Source organism: Ochlerotatus camptorhynchus, unplaced genomic scaffold (genome assembly GCF_037179485.1).
Source record: "Ochlerotatus camptorhynchus isolate MF236.1 unplaced genomic scaffold, CSIRO-AGI_Acam_v1.1 ptg000201l, whole genome shotgun sequence".
Lineage (NCBI taxonomy): Eukaryota > Metazoa > Arthropoda > Insecta > Diptera > Culicidae > Ochlerotatus > Ochlerotatus camptorhynchus.
Window position 1 is genome coordinate 1,174,550 of NW_027040691.1, and position 24,461 is coordinate 1,199,010.

General features: G+C 41.4%; 1 protein-coding gene across 1 annotated transcript in view; it reads left to right on the plus strand.

The window, feature by feature from the left end:
- LOC135702835 (homeotic protein empty spiracles-like) overlaps positions 1–23,948 on the plus strand; it is a 131,204-nt gene extending 107,256 nt beyond the window's left edge. The window contains exons 2-3 of the mRNA XM_065223875.1: positions 6,128–6,282; positions 23,571–23,948. Coding sequence (XP_065079947.1) covers positions 6,128–6,282; positions 23,571–23,858 — 443 coding nt within the window. The 3' untranslated portion in view covers positions 23,859–23,948. The remainder of the gene's footprint in view (positions 1–6,127; positions 6,283–23,570) is intronic.
- Positions 23,949–24,461: the final 513 nt, after the last annotated feature.

The window sequence follows — 24,461 nt, forward strand, 5'->3', positions numbered from 1 at the left end:
GTTGGGGCTTCCGTACGAATCTAATGATAATGCTATGAACTTAGTCAATAGAACCCTTGCACATATTGGAGCAAACTTACAGCCGGATTCGATCGTGTCTGCTACAAGATTGTATCTAAGCAATAAACCAAATGTAACACAAGGAATTCTTTCGAGGAAAAGGAACTTTGGCACAGTTCTTTCAACGAACGTTGATCAATCTTCCGTGATTAATGGCAAACCAATTTATGTTACGCTAAGAGATGAATTAACTCCGCGTGAACATCAAGAATCCCTCTGGTTAAAGTACGTACGACCAGGAAGAGGAGGTGGCATTCTAGTTAAACAGGATGAGCATTAGAGTGATGTAACATTTGAAATTTTCGCTCCACAATACTTAAACGATTCCAAACCGGATCCTGACTAACTTCTCAAAATTTGAACCCATTTGGTGACCAACTGAGATGGCACAAACCATTTGAAGTTTGTATGGGAATTACTATGGTAAAACCAAGATTTTTGTTCATGACTATTTAATAATTCACCATATCGGTCTGCTTCAAAAGCTTTCAACTGTTCTTGTAGTCAATTTTCCCAGCTACAACTTTGCTCAAGACCACTTTTTGAATAAATGCAAGGATCGAAGGTTATCAATGGTTCAATGCGCTGATGTCTTATGATCATGCTCAATCAACTGCTCAGCAGGCAACATTGGTGTTTCTGGGGCGTTGAATAGGACACAAAAATCATGGCTACTATGTCACACTGCAAAATACAGTGTTGCCTACAGAGCAGCTGCTTGATCATGTCATAAGTTTACCAATCTCTTAAATAATTAATAACTTTTTCCTGTCTCGTTTTACATAGAAACGATCTTCAGCAAAGTTGTAGCTTTCAATAAGAATGGCTAGCGAACTGTTTCGCAGCTAAATATGGAAAAAGACTAGAAGGCAATGAACAAAAAGTTGAGATTGCCCATAGTAATTTACATGTAAACTTCAAATGGCTTGTGCGAAGTCTGTTTCTAACCAAATGAGTTGTAACTTTGAGAGGCTAATCAGGACCCGATTTGAAACCATTTAAGCACTGTGGAGCGAAAAAGTCAAATTTTGCATCAGTCTAATGAGCATGCTAAACCGGATGTAATCAAAATAAATGTAATAAATTTTACGTGTTGTGCTTCTAATTTTCTCTAATAAGTTTTAATTCGTCTTTGTCTAGAACATTTCTGGGAATTACATTAAGTTTTGCTAGCTGAACGGTTTCAAATATGAACTCTTAAAAGTGATGAACATTGTGATTACCTGAATTAATCTCATCCAATTTATTATTACTGTTTATTCCGCTTTTAACCCTAATCAGTTCTTTTGTTGGAGATGAGCAAGTCCGTGGCTAAAAATCTCCTAAATACATAAAAAAAAAGTTCTTTTTGTTAATAGCCACTTGCAAATTATTCTGTCCAATTAGAGTGTTGCTTTTTGATTGAATGTTGAACTTTCAAACGGTGCGGAACATCCTTGCCAGGGAAGGATACAAGTCGTACAAAGCCAGTAAACATCCGAACCGGCACATGAAGCCAAATTCCGTGGCCACAAAGCGTGCAAGGCTCTAGTACGACCGTGTTTTGACGAAACACAAGGGCTGCTCTTTGATCGATGACGAAACATACGTCAAACTCGATTTTAAGCAGCTTCCCGGTCAAAAGATTGACATCGCGACTGGACGTGGGGATGTGGCCAGCTGCCTCTACTTCAAGGTGGTTCTGGAGTGGTATGCTGCCATCAAGATCGATTTTGTCCCCAAGCTAATGAATCCTTGGAGCATCTCAACGACTTCGATTTGGCTGATGATGTTGCGATACTAGCACAACGGCGCTCTGATATGCAGAGTAAGCTCAATGACCTAGCCGAACGCTCCTCTGCGGCGGGTCTCACCATCAACGTCAACAAGACCAAATCGTTGGATATCAACACGGGCAACCCTTCCAACTTTACGGTAGCGGGGCAAGTAGTGGAGAAGGTCGAATGTTTCCAATATCTTGGCAGCCAAATAGCTTCGGACGGCGGGACCAAGAGCGACATAGGTGCACGAATCAAGAAGGCTAGGGCTGCCTTTGCGAGTTTACGAAACGTTTGGAGATCCAACCAAATAAGTCAACGCACCAAAATCCGAATTTTCAACTCGAACGTGAAATCTGTGTTGTTATACGCCAGCGAGACCTGGTGTGTATCAGCGAAGAACACTCAAAAGCTGCAGGTCTTCATCAACCGATGCCTGCGGTATATAATTCGTGCCTGGTGGCATCACAACTGGATCTCGAATGCCGAGCTCCATCGTCGATGTCATCAGAAGCCGATAGCAACAGAAATTCGAGAGCGAAAGTGGAGGTGGGTCGGCCACACACTTCGACGGGGCGGAAACGAAATCTGCAAGCAAGCACTGGATTGGAATCCGGCAGGACATCGCAGCAGAGGCAGACCCAGGGGCTCATGGTGGCGGAGCCTCAATAAGGAAATTAAGCAAGTCGATAGGAAACTGACCTGGGCCCAGGTCAAGGCAAAAGCAAGCAGCCGCCCAGGATGGAAGTCTTTCACGTTGGTCCTTTGCACCGCTGGTGGTGCACAGGACCCTTAAGTAAGTAAGTAATGAATCCTTCGAATTGCCTGGAATTTCGACCAATCGAAAAATACTGGGAAATTTCAAAGCAGCGATTTCGACGAAGTGGCGAGGCAGTGAAAGACATCCAGAAAATGCGGGAAAAATGGAGGAAATGGGCTGATTCCGTGTCCGTTTCCATTGTGCAGGCGCTGATGGGCTCCATCAAGAGGAAGGTTCGAGATTTCGTTCGAACTGGAGAAATGTAACCATCTTAAGCTGTAACTTTGAACTTTTAATAAAAGTTCTGTAAAGCAACCATTTATGGACTTTTTAAACTTAATGAATCACAAATTACAGGTATTTTGTGTGTACCAATTAACCTTTAGTAAGCCTTTAGTTAAATGGGATTAACAGGATTAGCATCATGGTTCTGAAATATATTAAAATGTGTTATTTCCGGATTAGTTTTAGATTTGACTTATATAATTTACGATTTGAGTCGTCAATAAATGTTTTGTTTCTATCTTGGACGACTTGAAACGCATCAAACTTTTTTTCCCATTCTTGTAACCTAGTTAGTTCTTCTCGGTTTTTATTATGTTTTTCTAGATCTCCTTGTCGGGGTCGATCAAGTTCAAGAACAACATCATCGTAAATTTTCTAGGATTTTCTCTTTTTCAAGAGGGTGTTCTTCGCCGTCTTTTATACCAAAGAAGGTATCTCTAGGTTTTAACTTGGCTGCTGTATGAATTTTTCAGTTATACAAGGTTTAAGCAAATTCCCTTATTGCTTAAATCGTTATACTTATCTTTGATACACCTGAAAATTTTAGCTTGAGTGCTATGACATTTTTCCACTTTTCCGTTCGTCTCGCTATTTAGAATTGAATTCGTTAATCCTCTAAAAGTTCTTTTACTCCAATTGATATCATGGCTGGATCATTGTCTGACAATTAAGAACTAATAAAGTGTTTTCCTTATATCTTGAAAATTCCTGCTCATTATTGGCAGTATGACAGCAAATCTTGAAAATTTATCTACCAAAGACAAAAACAAATCTGGTTGAGATATGAATATGTCTACATGAATAATTTCCAAAGGTGCCTTCGTGGTTGGTGTTTCTCCATGTTTAGTTGTATAAGGTGGGCGTTTATATTTATATTTGCTACACACCTCGCTATGTACGATGAACTGCCGATTCTAAACATCCGTGGAGAAATTTCTTCTAATTTTTCCTCTTTCTGGCCACTTATTCAAAGAATTATTTGGTTTGAATGGACATTGAGAGGCCGTATAGTTATTGGTACGAATTCACTATCATCCGTATCTGGCGAATGTACTGTGGCATTGTACGACGCGTTATTTCCATTTAAGATTATTTCATGAGAGATACGAGATAAAGCACCTGAGACCGTGTTTTGTTTGCCTAGTCTGTACTTGATCTCGTAATCATACTCTTCTAAGTGAAGTCTCTCCATCTGATAAGTTTACTATTTGGAGTCTTGAGATTTTTTTTAATTTTAATTTGCTTCATCTTTAAACAGACTACGTAGAAACTTACACTAACTCACATTACACTAACAAGACCTAGATGTAAAAGTCTGATAAATCGAACGCGTCACAAACATTGTTGAAAACACGAATACAAGCACATAGAGGGTTGTTGTAGCCATAATTTGTCCGATGTAGAAGAAAGGATAGCACATGACGACTGCGAAGTTGGCGTTGAGGAGCGTTCATCCTTAGCTGTTCCAGCAGCATAGGACAATCTATTTCGCCTGTCAAAAGACCGCATATGAACAAGCGCCTTATACTGACCCTTCTGTTGGAGAGCGTTTCCAAATTAATTAGTTTACATCGCGCTGGGTACTCTGGTAAGTTAAGTGGATCACGCCACGTCAGCTGTTGCAAAGCGTATCTAATCAAGCTTCTCGGCAGCCTTTCGATACGCAAGTCTTGACAGGTATGGTACGACACCCAAATGAGACAGGCATATTCCAGAACACAAGTGAGCAGTATAGTGCTACGTCTGATAAATCCAAGGACAGCAAACGTTTTGGCCGTGGTAATGAAAGTGTGACCATTGAAACGAAACTTGCTGTCCACAATCACTCCCAAGTCACGGATTGAATCTGTATGTTCAAGAGCAACATCATTCATTTAAACCATATATTAGTGGTTGGTGGTCTGTGTAGGTATGGCCTAAAATATTTGCATCCCCACCAAATAGCAAATAATTCCTTTTCAATGGTGGAGAGATTTTCTTCTGATATAGTCAAAATACGTAACGCCTGTCGCTACCAATCGTACCATGAGAAATAACTGCTCCGATTGCATGATTTGAAGCATTGATCGTTAAAACGATTGTTTTTTACTAAAATCAGGACCTTTTAATATTGTACTAATAGTCAAAATGTTTATTTATGTTTCTCAAATGCATTTTAAAATTCATTAGTATGCTTTATAGAGACCTCCCTTAGCTCAGTCGGTAAAGCCGCAGCTACAAAGCAAGACCATGCTGGAGGTGACTGGGTTCGATTCCCGCTCCAGTCTAGGAATTTTTCTGGTGGGAAAATATCTCGACTTCCCTGGGCATAGAAGTATGATTGGACTTGCCACACAATTATACTAATGCAAAGATGGTACAGGCATCGAAAGCTCTCAATTAATAACTGTGGAAGTGCATCTAGAACACTAAGTTGAGAGCACGCAATAAGCTAATATGCGATATGCAATAAGCTTGAAATGCGAAGAAGAAGAAGAAGAAGTAGTATGCTTTATGCTTTCTCCTTTCCTCTGCCAATTTGTAAGAGGCCTTGCTATTTTCGCAGTCTTTTAAAATTTTTCGATAATATCCCAGAACACATAGGAATCCACGTAGTTCCTTTTCGTTCTTGGGAATAGGCTATTTTTTAATTGCTTAATTTTTACTGGGATTAGGTATTACATTTTCGGGTGTTACAATGGAAAGGAAAGCGACTTCTTTTTGTAGAAATTCACTTTTGTCCATTTGAATTTTCATACTATATTTTTCAACACGTAAATATTTTTTTTTAATTTTCTAAGTGTTCTTGTAGATAACTTATAGATAACACTATTATGCCGTCCACGTAGACAAGACATACTCTCACATGTGTTCTCTAAGCCTCTCATACTTAGAGAACACATTGCCAAATGGCATACGAAAAAATCTCATAGTGCCCGTGGTCGACATTGAATGCTGTTTTTGCTATGCCATCTTCATGGACTTCAATTTGATGAAATCCGGATGCAAGGTCAAGGGTTGGAAAAGTAGGGGCCTTTTCCAAGTTTATCTAGTAAATCGTTGATGTTAGGTATAGGGTAGCTATCTTCAACGGTATAACTAAACGCCACTTTCTTTGACCTGAGGCATCTATCTTTTTCGGTACAACCCACACCGGGGATGACGTGGAAGGCGTGCACCTCCTGTTCCGGATGACATACAGTAATCGAACATTATTTCAGAAAAAAGAAAACCCTCAAGACATCAACTAACCGCCTCTCACTTCAATCTTCTGTTTTAATTCCAGGTTACCTCCTACCATTCCGGAAGCCAAAACGAGTGCGAACGGCATTCTCACCCACGCAGCTACTCAAGCTGGAACATGCCTTCGAGAACAACCACTACGTGGTGGGATCCGAGCGGAAAAGCCTGGCCCAAGCTCTTGGCCTCACCGAAACACAGGTACGTCGTCGTGTCCCAGTGCTACTCGTTCGAAAAATCGCCATCTTCTTCCGACCGATTCCGACCGGAGATCCCAATCAAGTCAAATTTCTCATTTTTCAACTTCACTTTCGAAACTAGCGCGTTGAGACAATTTCGTGCTCAAATTGATTCCCCCTCGCTGCCCGTCCATTCCGATCTGCTATCGACATAGTTGTAGAAAGCCAATTTGGCACCCCTCCGAGTTCGAGTTCGGAGAGATAGCCATCGCCCATCACAGCCCCTGCGCTGCTGACTGTGTTCGTTCGTCAGTGTGGTTGTCTGACATACTAGTTAGCACTCCCTAACAGACATGCTGCCCCTACCTACCTATTTCCATACTTGCGTTTTCAGCCTCGGTAGAGCGCGATACATGTGTTGTGTGTGTAGTTAGGTCCTTCTTTTGATCGTTCCATCATTGGTGTTGTTGCTGTTGTTGTTGACTCACTTAATCTACCGTATAATCGGATTAGACGCGCAGTCTTCGGGGACCGCAGACACTCCGAGTCATGCTCGATTCGATTGTTTACCCCCGGGGGGAATGAACAGGAGGGTGACGAGGAATTTCGAATAAACACTCAAATAATATCTATTTGTGGTGGATGGAACGATGCAGAGGGTGATGCGATGATAATTTTCCAGACATTATCAAGTCGTTCCGGGGCTTTGAGGATCCAAGTGGGGTGGAAAATTTCGGGACGGTGTGTCGCCATTTTCGGGGATTGCTCGACGCCACCAGGTTCGGGGACCGCATCATAATTAGATTAAATTACAACCGTAGCATAATTGTGTCTGAGGTTCAGGTTCTTTTTTGTGATTTGGTGGGTGAGCTTTGTGTGGGCGTGAGGGAGGACGGGAGGTTTCACGCTTGCATGGGAGTTCCAGTTGTGCTCGGCGACATCGGTGACTTTTTGGTGAGTTGAGTGTGGTTCTATGGGCTATGGGCTATCGGTGAGGGGAAGGAAGAGGAGGTTACACGGTTGGCGTCACACTGCCGAGGATAATCGTGGCACTTGTTTGTGACATTCGATAGCATATGAACGGTATTAAGGGCAGTATAGCGGGATTAAGATTATTTATGATTTCTAAACATGTGTTTGAGGACGTGGCGTCATTGTTCTCATGCAAGTTTACTGAAACACGTGAAAACTGAACTAGCCTCAAACTATTGCAGTTGATTGAAATGAACCTTTGAAATAATTTGAATTTAGGGATCTAGGTTCAACAGATTGGGGCTTCAGATAAGTAGTCTCACGCAAAACAAATTTCTCCTGCATCTATTTATTATATCCTCTGCAATTATTTCATACAACAAATGTAATGGCAGTTCTTGGCATGGACTGCAGCGTACAAGCAAGTTTTTCAACAATGCATAATTTTGTATCAAACCTTCACCAGATGATTTTCTAGATGCAATGTATGCAAATCTGTGATAGAATCTTACATTTTACGGTTGGGTGTAGTTTTTCGGGTTGGTTTTTTTTATTTTCCTGGGCATTCATGGGTAACGCATGGAGGGGGGGCTCAAACTTTCGTTACTTATTGTTACATAGGGAGGAGGAGGTAATGAGAAATGTTTCGTAACAGATTGACCAACGTGAAAACAAAAATTGCTGTTAAATGTTGTAGACCGAAGTCCGTATAGCACCGAAACCAGTACATCAGTACATATGTTTAGTTTTATGTATTAAAATAAACTGAATCCATAAAATATATACAGTTTCTACCAATTTCGTTTATCTGGACGGCGGCAGCAGGCTATGCAATAAAAATATTAAAGAGGAAAATATAATCGTGTGTCGGTCGTAATTGTCAATTGAATTTGAAGTGACTCATCCTACGTCAGTGAATAATTTCAGGCCTTGTTCTGCTAACTGTTGAATACTTATCCACTTTTTTCGATGAACCTTAAGCCGCTTTCCTTTCGACATTACTGTTTTCTGACTTAGTCACGCCACGAAACTTACGCTCCTGATGAATATTCTCCCGTCAAAGCGAATCATATCAGCGAACAAGACGTTTTGATTTAGTTAGACCGCAGAACAACTGGGTTTAACTTCCGAAAAACTTTGGATCGCTTCAGCTTGGGCTTCACTTCTTAAGTAGACATTTAAACACTTTTACGTAGTATACTAATTCAAGACCTCTTACCTTTACCTTTTTACTTTTACGTAGTACTAATTCAAGGGGCCTCCGTTATCTTTGTCGGTAAAGGCGTAGCTACAAAGCAAGACCATGCTGGAGGTGGCTGGGTTCGACTCCCGATCTGGTTTAGAAATTTTTTGGGTTGGAAAATTTCTCGACTTTCCTAGACATATAGTATGATTGTACTTGCTACACAATTATACTAATGCAAAAATGGTAGCAGGCATCGAAACTGTGGAAGTGCATCTAGAACACTAAGTTGAGAGCACGCAATAAGCTAATGTGCGATAAGCAATAAGCTTGAAAAGCGAAAAAGAAGAAAAATTTCAAGACCAAGTGTCTAAACTTAGTGCATCTCGATGCATCTCTGAACTTATTGGTACTACCCTAAAGATCTCTCAACTCCATAAAATTTCTCAAGACTTCCCATAACATTTTAAAAGTTCCTGCAATTACCCTGAAGTTCATTGATCTATCCAAAAGTTCCTTAATTTGCCAAAAGTTTTCAGAACTTAAGGTCATGGATTATCCCTTAAAATCTCTAAACTTCCCTGAAGTTTTCGTTCCTCAATGACTCCATGACAATTGTCCTGATATTGATGGAATTCCCGTAAAAACCGCAATATTCCAGAAAATTTTGGAACATTCCTGAAATTCTTGAAAGTTCCAGCAAATAATTAAAGAAAATCTTTTGCAAATCTCTGATCATCCTTCAAATACCCTGAACATTAAAAAAATTAGATAGTGTCTAGTGGACTTCTCTTAAGATCTGAGAACTTTGCTTAAGTTTTTGGAAATTTCCTGAGTTTCTAGTTACGTTAATTGAACTACACTGAGGTTCTGTGATCTTCTCTGATATTCTCCTTGGTGCGTACTTAACATTTGAGCAAAGTAATCGCACCCAATATTGACCTGTGCCATTTAAATATAAATCTGCTTAAAATACGATGCGTCTGACATTGATGACGTTGCCTAAAACAGTGTATTATTAGTTGATATGGTACGTTGCATAACATTTGACCTTTATCATTGCTGCATAATGAGCAACACTGTACTCTACAGGTGGCAAACAAGGCATTTTGGAACCAGTTGGTTACAATCCGTGGATTTTCGTCTGTATGAGTTGTTGTTGTTTGGAAAATTCGCGTATTTTAAGAACAAACCCAGAAGGTAAAACACAGCAGCGAGAGGGTTAGTATCGCTGCAAAAACACTCGAGCAATACTGAAGGGAGGAAAATCTTGGCTTTAAAATAACAATGGATGTGCAAATTGGATAATGATAGCCATCTTAGATTTGGAAGATTAGGGAGAAGTAAACAGGTGTCCATGTGAACAAGACCATAGTAAAGTGCAGTGAAATGGTTCATACCCCCCCACCCTTTTTGGAGCTCGAGATAGAAGTTCAGGACCTCTTGTGCTTTCGTACATCTTGTACACCTCGTAACGTAAAATAAAACGGTCTTACACGGCTCGGCTCGGAAGTCAAGATGGCTGCTGAGCCGTATGTGGCTGATGAACGCCACCAGATCTGCCATTCTCCCAAAGCTGCAACAACACTGTCTGCAGCCCGCACCGCAAGTTTCCGGCCACACGGTAGTGCAGGAGCAGCCGTGTGGGCCAACGCCAGTGTCGCGACGCCGTAGGAGATCCCACTGCAGCAGTGAGTACTTCATTTTAAACCCTCGCATACACGCCACATATATGTGAAAACCCACACTCATACGCCACAGAAAAGGGCAATAAATGTTTTAGAAAACGTGAATATTCCTGTGCTTTCATACTTTGTCCGGGTAGCCCCTCCGAATACCCAGTAGCATGCCGGCCCTGCAACACAGTTAAGGGGTCTCATGCTACTGAGCTAGTTACCCGGGAGTGTCTGGTCTGCTTAAGTCACAATTTACCACACAACAAAACTCGAGGGGCAAAAAATCGCTACAGTTATGGGTTTACATTTCTATTTCGTCCTTCATTCCTGACCCACTGTACCGTATGCGTGATATGTTTGCACCATTGAGCAATGTCAAAATTCAAAAAAAATCTCAAAAATTTCTTTTTTGAGTTTTTTTTATTTATTCAAAGGGGGGATGTTTCTCTGAGTCTTAAACTATGTTAATCATCGATCGAGTTTCCACTTGCTGCAATTATGGCCTCCACACGCTTCTGGAATGCACGGCAGGTTCTAATAACGTAATCTGGATCCATTGCTCTCCAGGTACGGGTCAATGTTCCAGCACAACCAACTTTACGGGATACAGTCCGAAGTAACGGTTCTCTGGATGAACCATTCACAATACTGGAATTTTCAATGGCACTTCTTTCATCGAATAACTCTGCTCCGGGAAGCGATATGATCAAATTCGACCTTCTAAAAAACCTCCCCGATATCGCTAAAAGACGATTACTTAACCTATATAATTCATTTATGGAATTCAATATAGTTCCACCAGCATGGAGACAGGTTAAAGTAATAGCTATTCAAAAGCCTGGGAAACCAGCGTCTGATCACAATTCTTACCGTCCGATATCTATGTTATCATGCCTGAGGAAATTATTAGAAAAAAATGATCCTATTAAGACTTGACCATTGGGTTGAATCAAACAATCTACTTTCAAATACGCAATTTGGTTTCCGGAAGAGTAAAGGAACAAACGATTGTCTAGGGATGCTTTCATCTGATATTCAACTGGCCTTTGCGCACAAGGAGCAATTGGCTTCAGTCTTTTTGGATATTAAGGGCGCATTTGATTCGGTTTCCATAGACATACTGTCAGACAATTTGCACAGTAGTGGATTACCCGGTATTTTGAATAATTTTTTGTATAATTTGCTGTCAGAAAAACAAATGACCTTCAATCTAGGTCAACTGACAACTTCTAGAATTAGCTACATGGGCTTACCCCAAGGTTCATGTTTAAGTCCCTTGCTTTATAATTTCTATGTCAAAGATATTGATAACTGCTTAGATAATCTATGCACGCTTAGACAGCTTGCAGACGATGCCGTGGTTTCCATGAGAGGTCCACGTGCGGAAATCTTGCAAAGGCCATTGCAAAATTCCCTAAATAATCTGTCTTTCTGGGCAAGAAATTTAGGGATCGAGTTTTCACCGCAAAAAACTGAATTGGTAGTGTTTACAAGGAAGCGGTTTCCAGCCCAACTGCGTCTAAATATTTTGGGCAGAGACATTACCCAATCTTTAACCTTCAAATACCTTGGAGTCTGGTTTGATTCAAAATGCACTTGGGGTACCCACATTACGTATTTGAAACAAAAGTGTCAACAAAGGATCAACTTTCTACGATCAATTTCCGGGACATGGTGGGGTGCTCACCCGGAAGACCTCATTAAACTATATAAAACGACTATTCTTTCAGTTCTTGAGTATGGCTCTTTTTGCTTGCACTCGGCAAGAAAAAGCCACCTAATTAAATTGGAACGTATTCAATATCGTTGTTTACGTATTGCCCTTGGCTGTATGCATTCAACACACAATATGAGCCTAGAGGTCCTAGCGGGCGTAAAACCCATGCAGAACCGTTTCTGGGAGCTCTCATTAAGAATATTGATTAAATGTAGTGTCAGTAACAACCTTGTGATTGAAAACTTCGAAGAAATGCTCGAATTAAGCATCCAGTCTAGATTCGTGCGAATCTATCTTAATTATATGTCATCGGATATTAGCCTTCCTTGCTATAACCCCTCTCGTGTATGCTTTACTAACTACAGTTCCCCCATTGACTATGATCTCTCCATGAAACAGGCTATTCAAGGAGTTCCAGATCAACTTCGACCTATCTCAATTCCCCGCATTTTTGCTGAAAAGTACCAACAAGTCAATTGCAATAGAAGATTTTTCACTGATGGATCACGCATTGATGGATCCACTGGCTTCGGCGTCTTCAATGAATACTCAACCGCCTTTCGGAAACTTCAGGAACCTTGTTCCGTTTATGTTGCTGAGCTAGCAGCAATCAACTTCGCATTGGGGATGATTTCCGATATGCCCATAGACCATTACTTCATCTTCTCGGATAGTCTCAGTTCGATTGAGGCTATTCGGTCGATGAAACAAGGTAGGCACTCATCTTATTTCCTTTCAAAGGTAAGGGAGCAGATGAGTTTGCTGGTCGAAAGATCATATATGATTACCTTTGTATGGGTCCCCTCACATTGCTCAATCTCAGGCAATGAGAAGGCAGACTCTCTCGCAAAGGTGGGCGCACATCAAGGCGAGATTTATGATAGAAGAATTTCACATGATGAATTTTTCCCACTAGTACGTCAGAGTTCTCTTTTATGTTGGCAAAACGATTGGACAAATAATTCTCTTGGGCGGTGGTTACATTCCATTATTCCAAATGTTTCTTCGAGAGCGTGGTTCAAAGGTCTGGATGTAAGTCGGGGATTCATTCGAGTGATGTCAAGACTTATGTCCAACCACTACTCGCTAGACGCACATCTCTATAGAATAAACCTCGTTGACAGCAATATATGTAGGTGCAGAACCGGTTATGATGACATCGATCACGCAGTTTGGTATTGCCCGGGTAATGACGCCTCCAGAGCACAACTATTGGATACCCTAGTGACCCGAGGTAGACAACCCTTCCGTGAAGTAAGAGATGTATTGGGAACACGTGATCTTCCCTACATGCAAGCGATCTACGAATTCCTTTGTTTGTCTGATGTTAGAGTTTGATGTGATTATCCCCTCCTTTCCAAACAATTTCCCGCCATTGTGTCCCAGTCTTATTATCCTCCTGTTCCTGTGCTACTTGCCCCTGCCCAGCCAGGATTTGGTCAACCGTCCGAGAGTAGTATCTGAAGGAGGCTTCAGAAACCAGTTTCCTACCTAGATCCTTCCAATTGAAATTGTTACCTATTAACCTCGAGCCCGCCACGAGTAATTGGTACCCAATACTAACCTAGAAATACTGCTATTTAAAATGTAAATCAAACATTACTGATTTTGGCTCCGCAAAGTGTCACACACGACTGAGCCTAGTAAATAAACGAACTAGTTAAAAAAAAAAGGTACGGGTCAATGTTTGCCTGCGGCTTGCTGTACTCGGGGCCTCCATGACGCGTCATATTGAGTAATCCAGCGGATTAACATCGGGGCTGGATGGCGGCCACATATCCTTCACCCAGAACAGAAAATGTTCCTGCAACCATTTCTGAGTGCGGTTCGAGGTGTGGCACGGAGCCCCATTTTGTTGAAATACAACATTTGGCTTCGGACCGTACTGTTCTTTGATCCACGGAGGAACATACTTACTTAAAATCCCGATGTAGACCTCCGTGTTGACCTTGTCGCCTTCTAGAATGAACACCGGGTCAATTTTTTTGCAATCGGAAGCCACCAATCCAAACGCCATAACGCTAGCAGGATGCTTGGTCAGATACACGTCAGATACGCGTTCCGGAACCGATGCCAAACTGGCCAACATTATCTCAAATCATCTTCATTCACTTGATTCTACCTATTTGACATGATTTGACATGCCACAATATACTTTTGCCTGAGATATTACTATGTCATACAAAACCGATTTCCAGAACTCCCGGAACCGATAATATCGCAGCCATACGTTATGTAAATATCTAAATACAGTCTTACTAATCATATTTTATCTATCTGATATCATTTGCTTTACCAGACAACCGATTCGCGTGAAATAAAAATACAAGTTTATGAAAATCGGATGAGGCATTGCTGAGAACGAGTTTGTTGAAAAAAATTCGTTCGTCCTGGTACTTTACGGGTTAAGGAAGTTCATGATTTTCTTGCATCATTCGACTCGTAGCTCCCGGATGCGGTTGGTAATCATGTGATTTTTTTTCCGTGCCCTCGACTTCGCCCCGCAATCTTCCTTTACAATCTTCCGTGCCGTAAACTCACTGATCCCGTGTTCCTTTGCCATTTTCCTTATTGAACGCACTGGATTCACCCGAATGTTCCTTTTGATAGCAGCGATAACCCTCGGAACCCGAGCTGACCTCGGACGACCTGTGGCCACCTTCGCGGATAGTTGCCCTTTCTTTTCTCGGTCTAAAAACCCCTTTTGATGGTGCACCGGGACACTTCCACGGCGATTGAAATGTATTTTTGCGACATTTGCGCGTGGGACAAATCACGAATACGCTGCCACTTCGTCATGGTGCAACTGTCAAACTAAGTAAATCATTTTCTTTTATACACAGCCTACTACGGTATGAGCCATAGGTTACGTGAACCTATGGGAACGGGAACCTTATTTGTACGATGCTGCAAATATTATCACGCATACGGTCAAGGAATCAAAAATATCTCCAAATGACAAAATGACAAGCGATCAACGAACCGAATAATAACGCTATGTCAGAAGTGCAAAGCAATAATGATATAATCTTCTTCGTTCTTTTTCATGACAAGCAGCCCGTGCGACACAATTCACTCGGGGCGGTAGAAGGAAACGAGCAAATTGTTGGCAAACTGCTTCACGAAGTAGAGCCGAAGATGAGACACGTGTGTTAATGGGAATTTTTTTGTTATGTCTTTTCTCGATTCAACAAAGCAGGCAAGCAATATATCATTATCCTTTTACCACTCGGATCGAGCTATGTTATAGAGCGAGTTTGTCATGGTAGTCGTACACTGATAAAAATAGTATGGTATCGCGTACCATTGAAATGTGTTTATAGAATTTCATGTAGTATTATTAATAACATTCTTGGTTAAACAATACTTCAAATTTACCATGTTACCTTGAGAATATAGTAGCAGCAACAGAAATGATGTTTGGTTGGAAAACAAAATGATTACTATTTCACTGCTAACCATGGTGATCACAGATTATTGCATGATCACCATTTTGTAAAAACTCATTCGACAAGTGCGCATCAGCGGGTATTTTTTATGTTGCAGATAAAAGTGGCAGCTAAAGTTGAACTATTGAAACATTCCTGGAATCATTGCTGTTGGAGAAGTAAAACTCATTAACGGTAAACAATTTTAATTTAATTAAGGTTTATTTGTGTGGAAGCAGACGAAATACCGGAACAGCAGAATTTTCTCGATCAGTGTGGTTACCATGGGACTGTTTTCAGTGTAGCAACCGTTTTGTCTGTTTCGTTGGTTGCTTTATGTGTTTGGATTCGCTGCATACGGTACAATGGTTTTCCCTGATTTTCCTCGCACTTATTATCCATCGTTAAAATTTTAGATGATAGCATTTTTCAAATGATATTTTTCATGGATTGCTGTGATAATTTACTCATTATTTTACTACAAAACGTTCATTGTGCGATGCTTGTCAACGGGCAATCAACTCTGCACATTGTCTCGAAACACATCGTGGCATACTGATCGGCGCGTCATGGCACACGATGACAAGTACGACACAAAATATAATATAAAATGGCATCACTGTTTTGTGTTGACATTATGCCAATCGTTGCTAAGATTTACTTCTTCGTTTACTTCAACGTAAGGGGAAAGGGATTTTTTTTTGTCAGTGCCATTTTCCAGCGAAATTGTCCCCAATCATAATGAGAGATTGTATAATTGACGAGACTCTATTTTTCCTTATGCCTTCTGGGGGATGAACCTCTACAGAAAGTCCACACGGATTTTGAGAGATGTCCATAGTTTCAGGGAAGTCCAAAGAAACTAGTTAGTCACCACGCCCCGCAGAATAGGCCAGAATTAACTAGAATTAAGTATTAACTCAGTTGCTATCCATCTCTCGAACCGATCAGTCGCTTTATCACCAGGCACTATATTCGAGGTTCTTTTGTGCGGCGTGCGAGCGTTACGAGAAAATTGTGTCGATCCTTCCCAAGCGACCGTGTATTTCGGTCATAAAAACATTCTTGGACAATGAGCTGCAGCTCGATATGTCGCTTGTGACAAGTATCCAGCCTCACAACGTAAAGAACGTTGTGTACCTGGGTATGCGATACAAGGACGCGGCCGATAACATTGCTTCAGCCCATCATTTGAAGCATTGTATTGAAAGTGAGGGGAAACATTTTCCACTACCCATCTACGTCGAGAGCAGTGCTGTTGACGTACGGATTCACGATCTCCCGTCGGATATGGATAATGTGGTTATCGTTGACCATATGCGCCAGTATGGTGAGATAATTGCAATCAGAAGTGAAGTTTGGAAAAGCTACTTTCCAGGCTTCATTAATGGAGTTCGCGTCGTAAAGATGAAGCTTAATCATCCGATTTCCTTTTAAATTACTGTGGACGACGAAGTGACTTTGGTGTCATACAAAAACCAAGTCAAAAATTGCCGTAGCTGTGACCGAAAATTGCTCCGAAGTGGCAATAGCGGTAGCAGCAGCAAAAAAACAGAACTCTCAATCGGAGATGCGGAAAAATAACACCAGCAGCGATAAAAATCACAGCAACAGTAACATCAACAACAACACGAAGACCAACGGCAATAGCAAGCTTGCGGACGCAGCTAAAGATAAGCAGTGGCCTTTTCTTCCTAAACCGGCAACTGATGCAGATCTACACATATACAATAGAGCAGTGATGAACAAGCGACAAAGGTCCATCGAATCGGAAACAACAATCAACCATACGAAAAAAGTTAACCCGAACGAACCAACTTCCAGTGATAGTGATTGCAGCCTGACCACCCTGAGTTACATTTGTCCCTACACGCAGCGACCATACAAGATCCCGTTGTTTGAGTGGATTGAAGATGAACAGCAGAAACGTGCTTTGATCGAGGATTACAAGCAGAAAGTGCATGTTTTGTACCTAGCGCAGCAAAATGAACGAGACAAAAATATTTGAATTGTTTTTTTTTTTTTATGATACTTGGCTCCGTTGAGTCTTTCTAGACATATGAGCCTTACAAATAAACAGATAGAAAAAAAAAAGTATTAACTCGATGGCCATATGCTCCGGACCGAGAGTCAATTGTATGGGTAAGGAGCATTGCAGCGATAATGTACGGTTTCAACAACACCCCGTTCAGTGTTCACTCGGCTGTCGACAAAAGCAGGCCACTCTCGATGTGTGCCACGCGATCGTCTGTTTTCACGGCAGCCAATGCAGCCACGTTTTGCGTTCATTGCTGCAATGGAAGCCCTCTGCCCCCCGATGGCGTAACTGCCATACAATGAAACCACTGGAAGTGGCTCCAGTTCTGATGGAGGAGGCTTTTTGGATAGCGGAAGATAAAATGTTTATTGTGTTGTACCTTTTGGCTATAGTTTTAAGATGTATTGTATAGTGACCAAGAATCCTCGGCTCTGTAAAGTTAATTCGGTTGAGCCTTATCAAATAAATTAATAAATAACAAACAACACCCTGTTGCCGAACGATTCTACCATTCTTCAGATGTATCTGCAATCGCAGCTGTTTCTCCCGCAGAACACCCCGGTACGATTGATGGTTCACCAATCAGTCAGCCGTACAACTCATTCTATGGAATGAACTCGGATTTGATTAACTGTGGAGATCTCTTTACGCTCTTTCGCAACTGTTCGTATCACCGATGGCAACAGCAACATTAAGAAAGATGCTGCTTACAGAACTGGGAAGGTAACACCACGGGAGGTAACAGAGCCAATCTGTATTGCGGTCATAACGAACGCAATCGGAACCGGCAGCAGTTTCAGAGAGATTAATATGCGATTCCGGCATGACCAAGGATAAACAATATGAAGAAACAACAGGCAGATACTACGAGGAGGTAATCATCAAACGACTGCAACCAGTATTGAAATTCTAGACCGACATTTGCATGAACCATGAACTAAGTAGTTTAGACGAAATTTAGTACCTAACCACGACTGCTGACACTGGGAAGCTACTGCAGGTCTATTGCTGCTGCTACTACCGCCGGTGGGCATTTCCTATTTTTTAAGATTGAGGCATTGCCCAAGTAGCATGATGATATTGCAGACAAGATTCATCTTCCACTTGCTGATTGGGTACTTGGTTTTGGCAAACGTCTGCCAGCATGACGCACGGTAGAGAACTGTCTTCTCTTGAAAGGACAGCTTCTGCCATGAGTCACCCTTCTCCTTCTCGCGGAGTAGCTAATCTTCGAGTGCCACTTTCTTGAAGCAGATGACCAGCAACCAGCTCGTCGAATATTATCACGACTTTTTTCCGTCCTCACAGATAAAAATTATGAATTTTAATAGTGATGTAAACATTCATTCACGTAAACTTGTATTTCATTTCACGCAACCGAGCAACTTTTATGCAATGTTGTTTACAACAATCGGATTTTGTATACAATATTTGCTACATTGCATGAAATGTGTCAGAACTTTACATGATATATAATGTAAACGTATATTATATGTGACGCTCCATTTATGTGCATCATACTAAATAGAAATTTACACTACTTTTTCCAACTGTGCTTGACTTGAAAATGTAAACACACAATCTCAATGGTCATAAGTGCAGGGTTGCCAAACTAATGGGTTACTGAGACTGATAGCTTGATTGTCACACTTCGGCACGTTCAGCAAAACGCTTGACCTAGCTTTCGGCACAGATAAAGTACTCGGCACAGATTGGGATGTGCAGAGTTGAATACCCCTTGATGCTTGTGGTTCATGCATTTTCAAAGTAAGTGATGTCCCTGAAAATCCAAAAAAACATCATGGGCAAAATTTCATGAACTGCTGTGACCGTTCGGCCCAAGCCTGTCCGATAGCAAAGATATTTAATTAACAAGATATCCCACTAATCAATTCCTCGAACAAGGCACTGGATACACCACCCTTATGTGATCGCTGTGCCATCTGGTGAATGCACATTGAAACTGTTGGGAGTCCAGCGCCAACTTCACCACCAGGGCTTATTAAATGACAGGTGTCAGTATGACATATGCCAGCGCGGACGTTGATGATCAGCCGTGGGAAGAGGATGATCGATGTCATCATCAATGTATACGTCTTTTTAATGCACCACCAACGTAGAGGGCACCACGCGAGTTCGAGAGGAAACGTCAACCATACCGTTTGTTTACATCAGAAGAAGGATTTTTCACAACGCAAATTTAAGTATTTTTTCATTGAACATCTTGCCAGTTTCCATCGGTAGTTGTCTTATTTTACGATTTTCCACACATCTGAACTGATTTGCACCTAAACTATTCGCACACAAGAAATCCGGAAGATCATAACCACTAAGGCACTATTGGAATTTTGCATTTTTCTCAACAAAAATATTCCTGAACACTAGTAGAATCCTTGCAAAAATGATACAGAATTAAATTTTTCAACTATAGATTAAGTTTTCGAGCATCTCAGATGAATCAATTTATCAGGAAAAGTGAAAAAGTGTTCCGCTTCCAATGTCTCATGGCAAAAATTTTCGCTCACAACACTCTTTTTGACGTTCTTATATTCACCATCAGAGGGTGAATCGATCGATTAGTTTCTATTAAAATTGCGTATTGCGATAGCAAGATTCTCACTTCTCATTACCACGTTCCCATCAGAAACGTTTGAGAAAACAATCACAAATCCAAGCTCACATCATGATGGGCTTGTAATATGTTTTGCTTTCGAGTGAACGAGTTTCCAATATCACCACCGGTATCAGTAAGATGTATTGTTTACAAATTCAGATACGTTCCTTCGAAAAAGTAATCGAGAATTGATGGTTTATGAAGCTAATGCTCAACATGATATTATAAGCATAGAAGTATACATGGAAAAACGCAACGTATCGAAATCATTGCTAAACAAACGTAATAAAAATACGCCGTCGCATTCTACTCAAAAATTACTTTGGAATATGGCTTACTTTTATTTTTTATAACGAAGGTATTGGTCAATGACAGCGAATTAAATCGTAAACTGAAGCTGCCAAAGCTGAGTGATGGAAGCAATGTCATCACTTGTGTTTTGATTTGCTCAGTAGTGTGGGTTCGTGTTCGTATATGTATAGATGATAGTGTGCGTGTTTTCTTCCAACGCTGCAGTTCGTATCGTTACAAACCTATTGGCGCTGTTATCTGTCTCTATAAATTCCACAGAGTAAAGGGGGTCTGCCGATAGTCAAAAAAGCCCCAGTAGGCAGTTTTTCTTTTATTTATTTCAGATTTGCTTTTATGCCTATGTTGGACTTTTGAGCTTTCAATTCTGGGCTCGCAAGTTATTAAAATCAGGCTTGATGGAGCCTCACTCGCGAGTTTGAAATGAGCCGAGCGTAGCATTTTTCTAAATCATTCCACTGAGCTTCAGAGCTTGTGAGCGAAGGAGAATAAAATGAGAGTGAGGTTTGCTGCCATTCATGTTCAAGTTTTCAATCAATCGCTCTTACTCTCACTCTGGGTGAACTCTGAGCTTCTTGCTTCGAACAAAAAAGTCATCCGGAGTCTCGAAAAGCGCACTTCAAGCACAGAGAACAGACGTTCAAGTTCGGTCAGAAACTTGTGTAAAGTTAAGAGGAAACGTCACCGTTACGTAGCGCTAGCACCTCCTGATTTCCTCTATAAATCTTCCACTTTCGACCAGTTCATCTAATTATCTGTTGAAAATTGCCACTTGGTGCTACCAGCACATAGTGTCTAGTGTAAGTTTTGCAACGCCAGCGCCATCATGTTGTCAAAGAGGGTTTTTTAAGTGGGGATGTCGCCGTTAGTGGCGCTTAAGTCGAATAGGAATTTTTACACAAGTTTTTAGAGAAATTTTGTTCGAGCCTCAACGTCTGTTCTCTGTGCTTCACGTCAAATCATCCTCTCGCTGAAGCTCACTCTCCTTCTCTCTCGAGGAGTTTTTGTTTACTTCTTCCTTATTGAGAAATCCAACTTAAACTCATGCGCGCCTGGTGGCAGGAATAAGCACTAACCGACGGTGATAAGTCTGTGACAGCCCTTGAAAATTTCATTGATTGTTTGCAAAATTATTTCATTTCAATGTTATTTCATGAAAATTTCTTGTCAGCATGGATGAATCTTGTACAAAATGCATAAAACTATTTTGCAATGCATTGTTCTTAAATAAAAAGCTACTTCAAGACTTATAAATTACTGAAAACATGTTAAGGTTTGAAATCATCTGCCGATTAAACAACAGACAAAGTTGGCCGACTCAATCAATCGACGAAAAACTATTAAATAGGCCGATTGCTCGGTGTAGCACCAGACGAAAAACGATTTAATCTGCTGATTAATACACCGACTGAAATTAATTTTTAAGTGACAATAGATTTAGTCAGTGGACGATTCGGGTGATTTGGATGATGTTTGTTTATTTGGAAGATATTTTCGAAACAAAGCACGATTAAATTCAGATGTACCATTATTACGAGTATAACTTTTTTGCTCGGATCATGTTTTGACTTCCACAGAAACTCGCTAGAATAAATAGAAAATAATAGTTTTTTGGTTGAAATTTCAAAAATGTATTCAGTTTGACACATTATTTCGAACTTATCACCGCTGCGATTGCAGCGTCACGGTGGTCGATTGAAACATGGATTTGTCAATTCCTGCCGCCTCTCACTCGAGGTAAGGGTTGGCTAAACTCGCAGGACAAGAGTGTTTTAAAACCTCCAGTGAGTTTGAGGAGTTTCATCAAGCCTGATTGAAATGTACGCACTAACCTGTTGAATGGATGCCAATTTATGGATTTCCATCTTTCAACAGCGTCACACCATGGCTCCTGGATCTTTTGAAATTTAGCACTGATCGGCCCATATTCCCCCTAGTCACTCGATCCCCTTTCTAAAGCCCCACCACCCATCAAAGTTCGCTAAAACGACGTCTTATTTACACCACCCATCGCTCGATTTGCGTTCAATTTCACCCTTCAGCGTAAGGCTTGTACCAATCCACCGTCCGTCCGAAAGTGGCAACCGGCAGCGCCAATCAGTGCGCGACCCTTGCCCGTATTTCCTTTCCCGGAGTTCATAATTTAATCAAGATGGCTGACATGGTGTTGAATGTTAGTCGGCAGTGCCTGCTGCAGAAAAAAGGGGCGATCTGGTGGTTGGTTGTGGAAAAGCTAAATTGACTGTGAAGAGCAACCGCTTCTCATGGCACGCATGGATGGGGATTCGGAGGGGGGTAGTAAAGCAAATAATGGGAAATTGTGTAGCGTAATATTTTTATTGCTTGTTCCGTGAGCGCGCGCGTTTGTTTGGGTTGAAAGTGCGGCAGTCGTTGGTTTTTAGCCAGGGGATGAAATGGGACATGCGCGGTGTGACTCACGATGTCCTTTTTATTAAGGAAAGTGGTGCCAAATAGGATCAATTTGGATTTTGTTCGGAATGTGATCATGACACAACGCAGCTGGCAACACTGTTCCAATAACAATTTCGCTTCAACTTTCGACACATTGCTGCAGATTTCCTAAATCGAGTTCCATCACGTATACTCGCCGTCCGGGCTCAGTACTTGAGCGGAAAGGATATAAAATATGCGACAAAATATAAATTGTTCCACTAAGGCAGATCTGCGTAGAAAAAAAAAAACGGGAAAGACATTTGGTGGAGGGAGAAAATAAATTGTTGGCACTTTGTCGAGCAAATACTCGATGCTGGAAAGCGTTTTGCGACGAGTAATACGAGTTATATGTTCCTCGCACTTCTGTGCGCTCAGGGCGTTCAGGATCAATTGAGGAGAATATGAAAATTCTCGTAAAACCACTTCCCTATTTGTGTGGGGTGGGATTGGATCGGCTCTCGGGGAATTTGGTGTGAGTTCAATTTTCGCAATCATTTCGGAGGGTTGGTTTATGAAGTGCGTGATGAGGGAAAGTAGGAAGATCATCATTCGCCACTGTGCAGCGTCGTCGACAGTTAATAAAAAGCGTATCAATTTTCGTAACGAATTTATTCATGAGATTTATAACGAGGTTATGAGCAGCAAGATAGGGGCGAGTTGAGAAAGATTGGTTTAATGTTTAGGGAGGGGCGGTTTGACGAATGACTTGCGTTATTAGCCATATATTTACAATAATTAATAGGCCAACTGTATCAAGAATAACTTATTTTGGGAAAGTCATGTTTTGTTACATCACAACAGGTTGATGAATGTTTCTGTATTCCAAACATTGAATCTTCTATATGAAAAAAAAAAACAAAAATCTGAAAAGTATCAAACGATTTACTGAAAATCTTGTTATCTTCCTCTCTCCCACCAGGTCAAGGTGTGGTTCCAAAACCGCCGGACGAAGCACAAGCGAATGCAACAGGAAGAAGATGCCAAATCGGGTGATGGCGGTGGCGGTGGAAGTGGCGGTGGTGGTGGTGGCGGCGGCGGCGGTAACCGTTCCTCAAGTCCCATTTATGACGAAGAAGACGATGACGAGCTGATCGACATGGATGAATGTGCTAGCGACGAGGAGCAGGAGCTTCTGCAACATCAGCAACAGCAGCAGCAGCAGCATCATCACTCGATGCATCCGCATCTGGCGCAGCACCGGGCATGAAATTCGGTTCAAGAACGGTTACTTCGGATGATCGTTCTTGAGTGAATTTTGCGGGTGGATATCGAATCGAAAGTTCCTGATTTCATATTTTTTTTATGCGCGGGGTACGAGGGGACACTCGGACGCTAGGAGACGGTGTGCCAAATTGGAAACTCCGCGGGGTGATTGTGTAAATCGTGTGCCAAACTGGGCTGTACAGCGAGCGCTAGGAAACGGTGCGAAATGGTAGAGCATAGATTATTTATTATTTATTTGTCAAGTCGCGCTCGTTAGCAAATGTGCGAACGGGGAGAAACGGGCGAATTGAATAGGAAAACGAGTGTATGGGTATGTGTAAATAGTTCTCTGTACATATGGTAGCAGCCAGCGTAATTAAGCTATCCTTAAACGATCAAGTCGAATACAATAACCAGGAATCAATTAGGTGAACGAATCGCAAGTGAATAATTGCCCCACGGCAATTGGAATTGAATGATTTATGCTATTTGACGTCAATATATTGCTGTCAATTATAGGTGAGAACAATTGTAGCGAAAAGCTAAGAATTTCATCAAAGTAGGGGTTCCAGATTGGTTGAGATTGGGACAGCTCGAATTTGGTCTG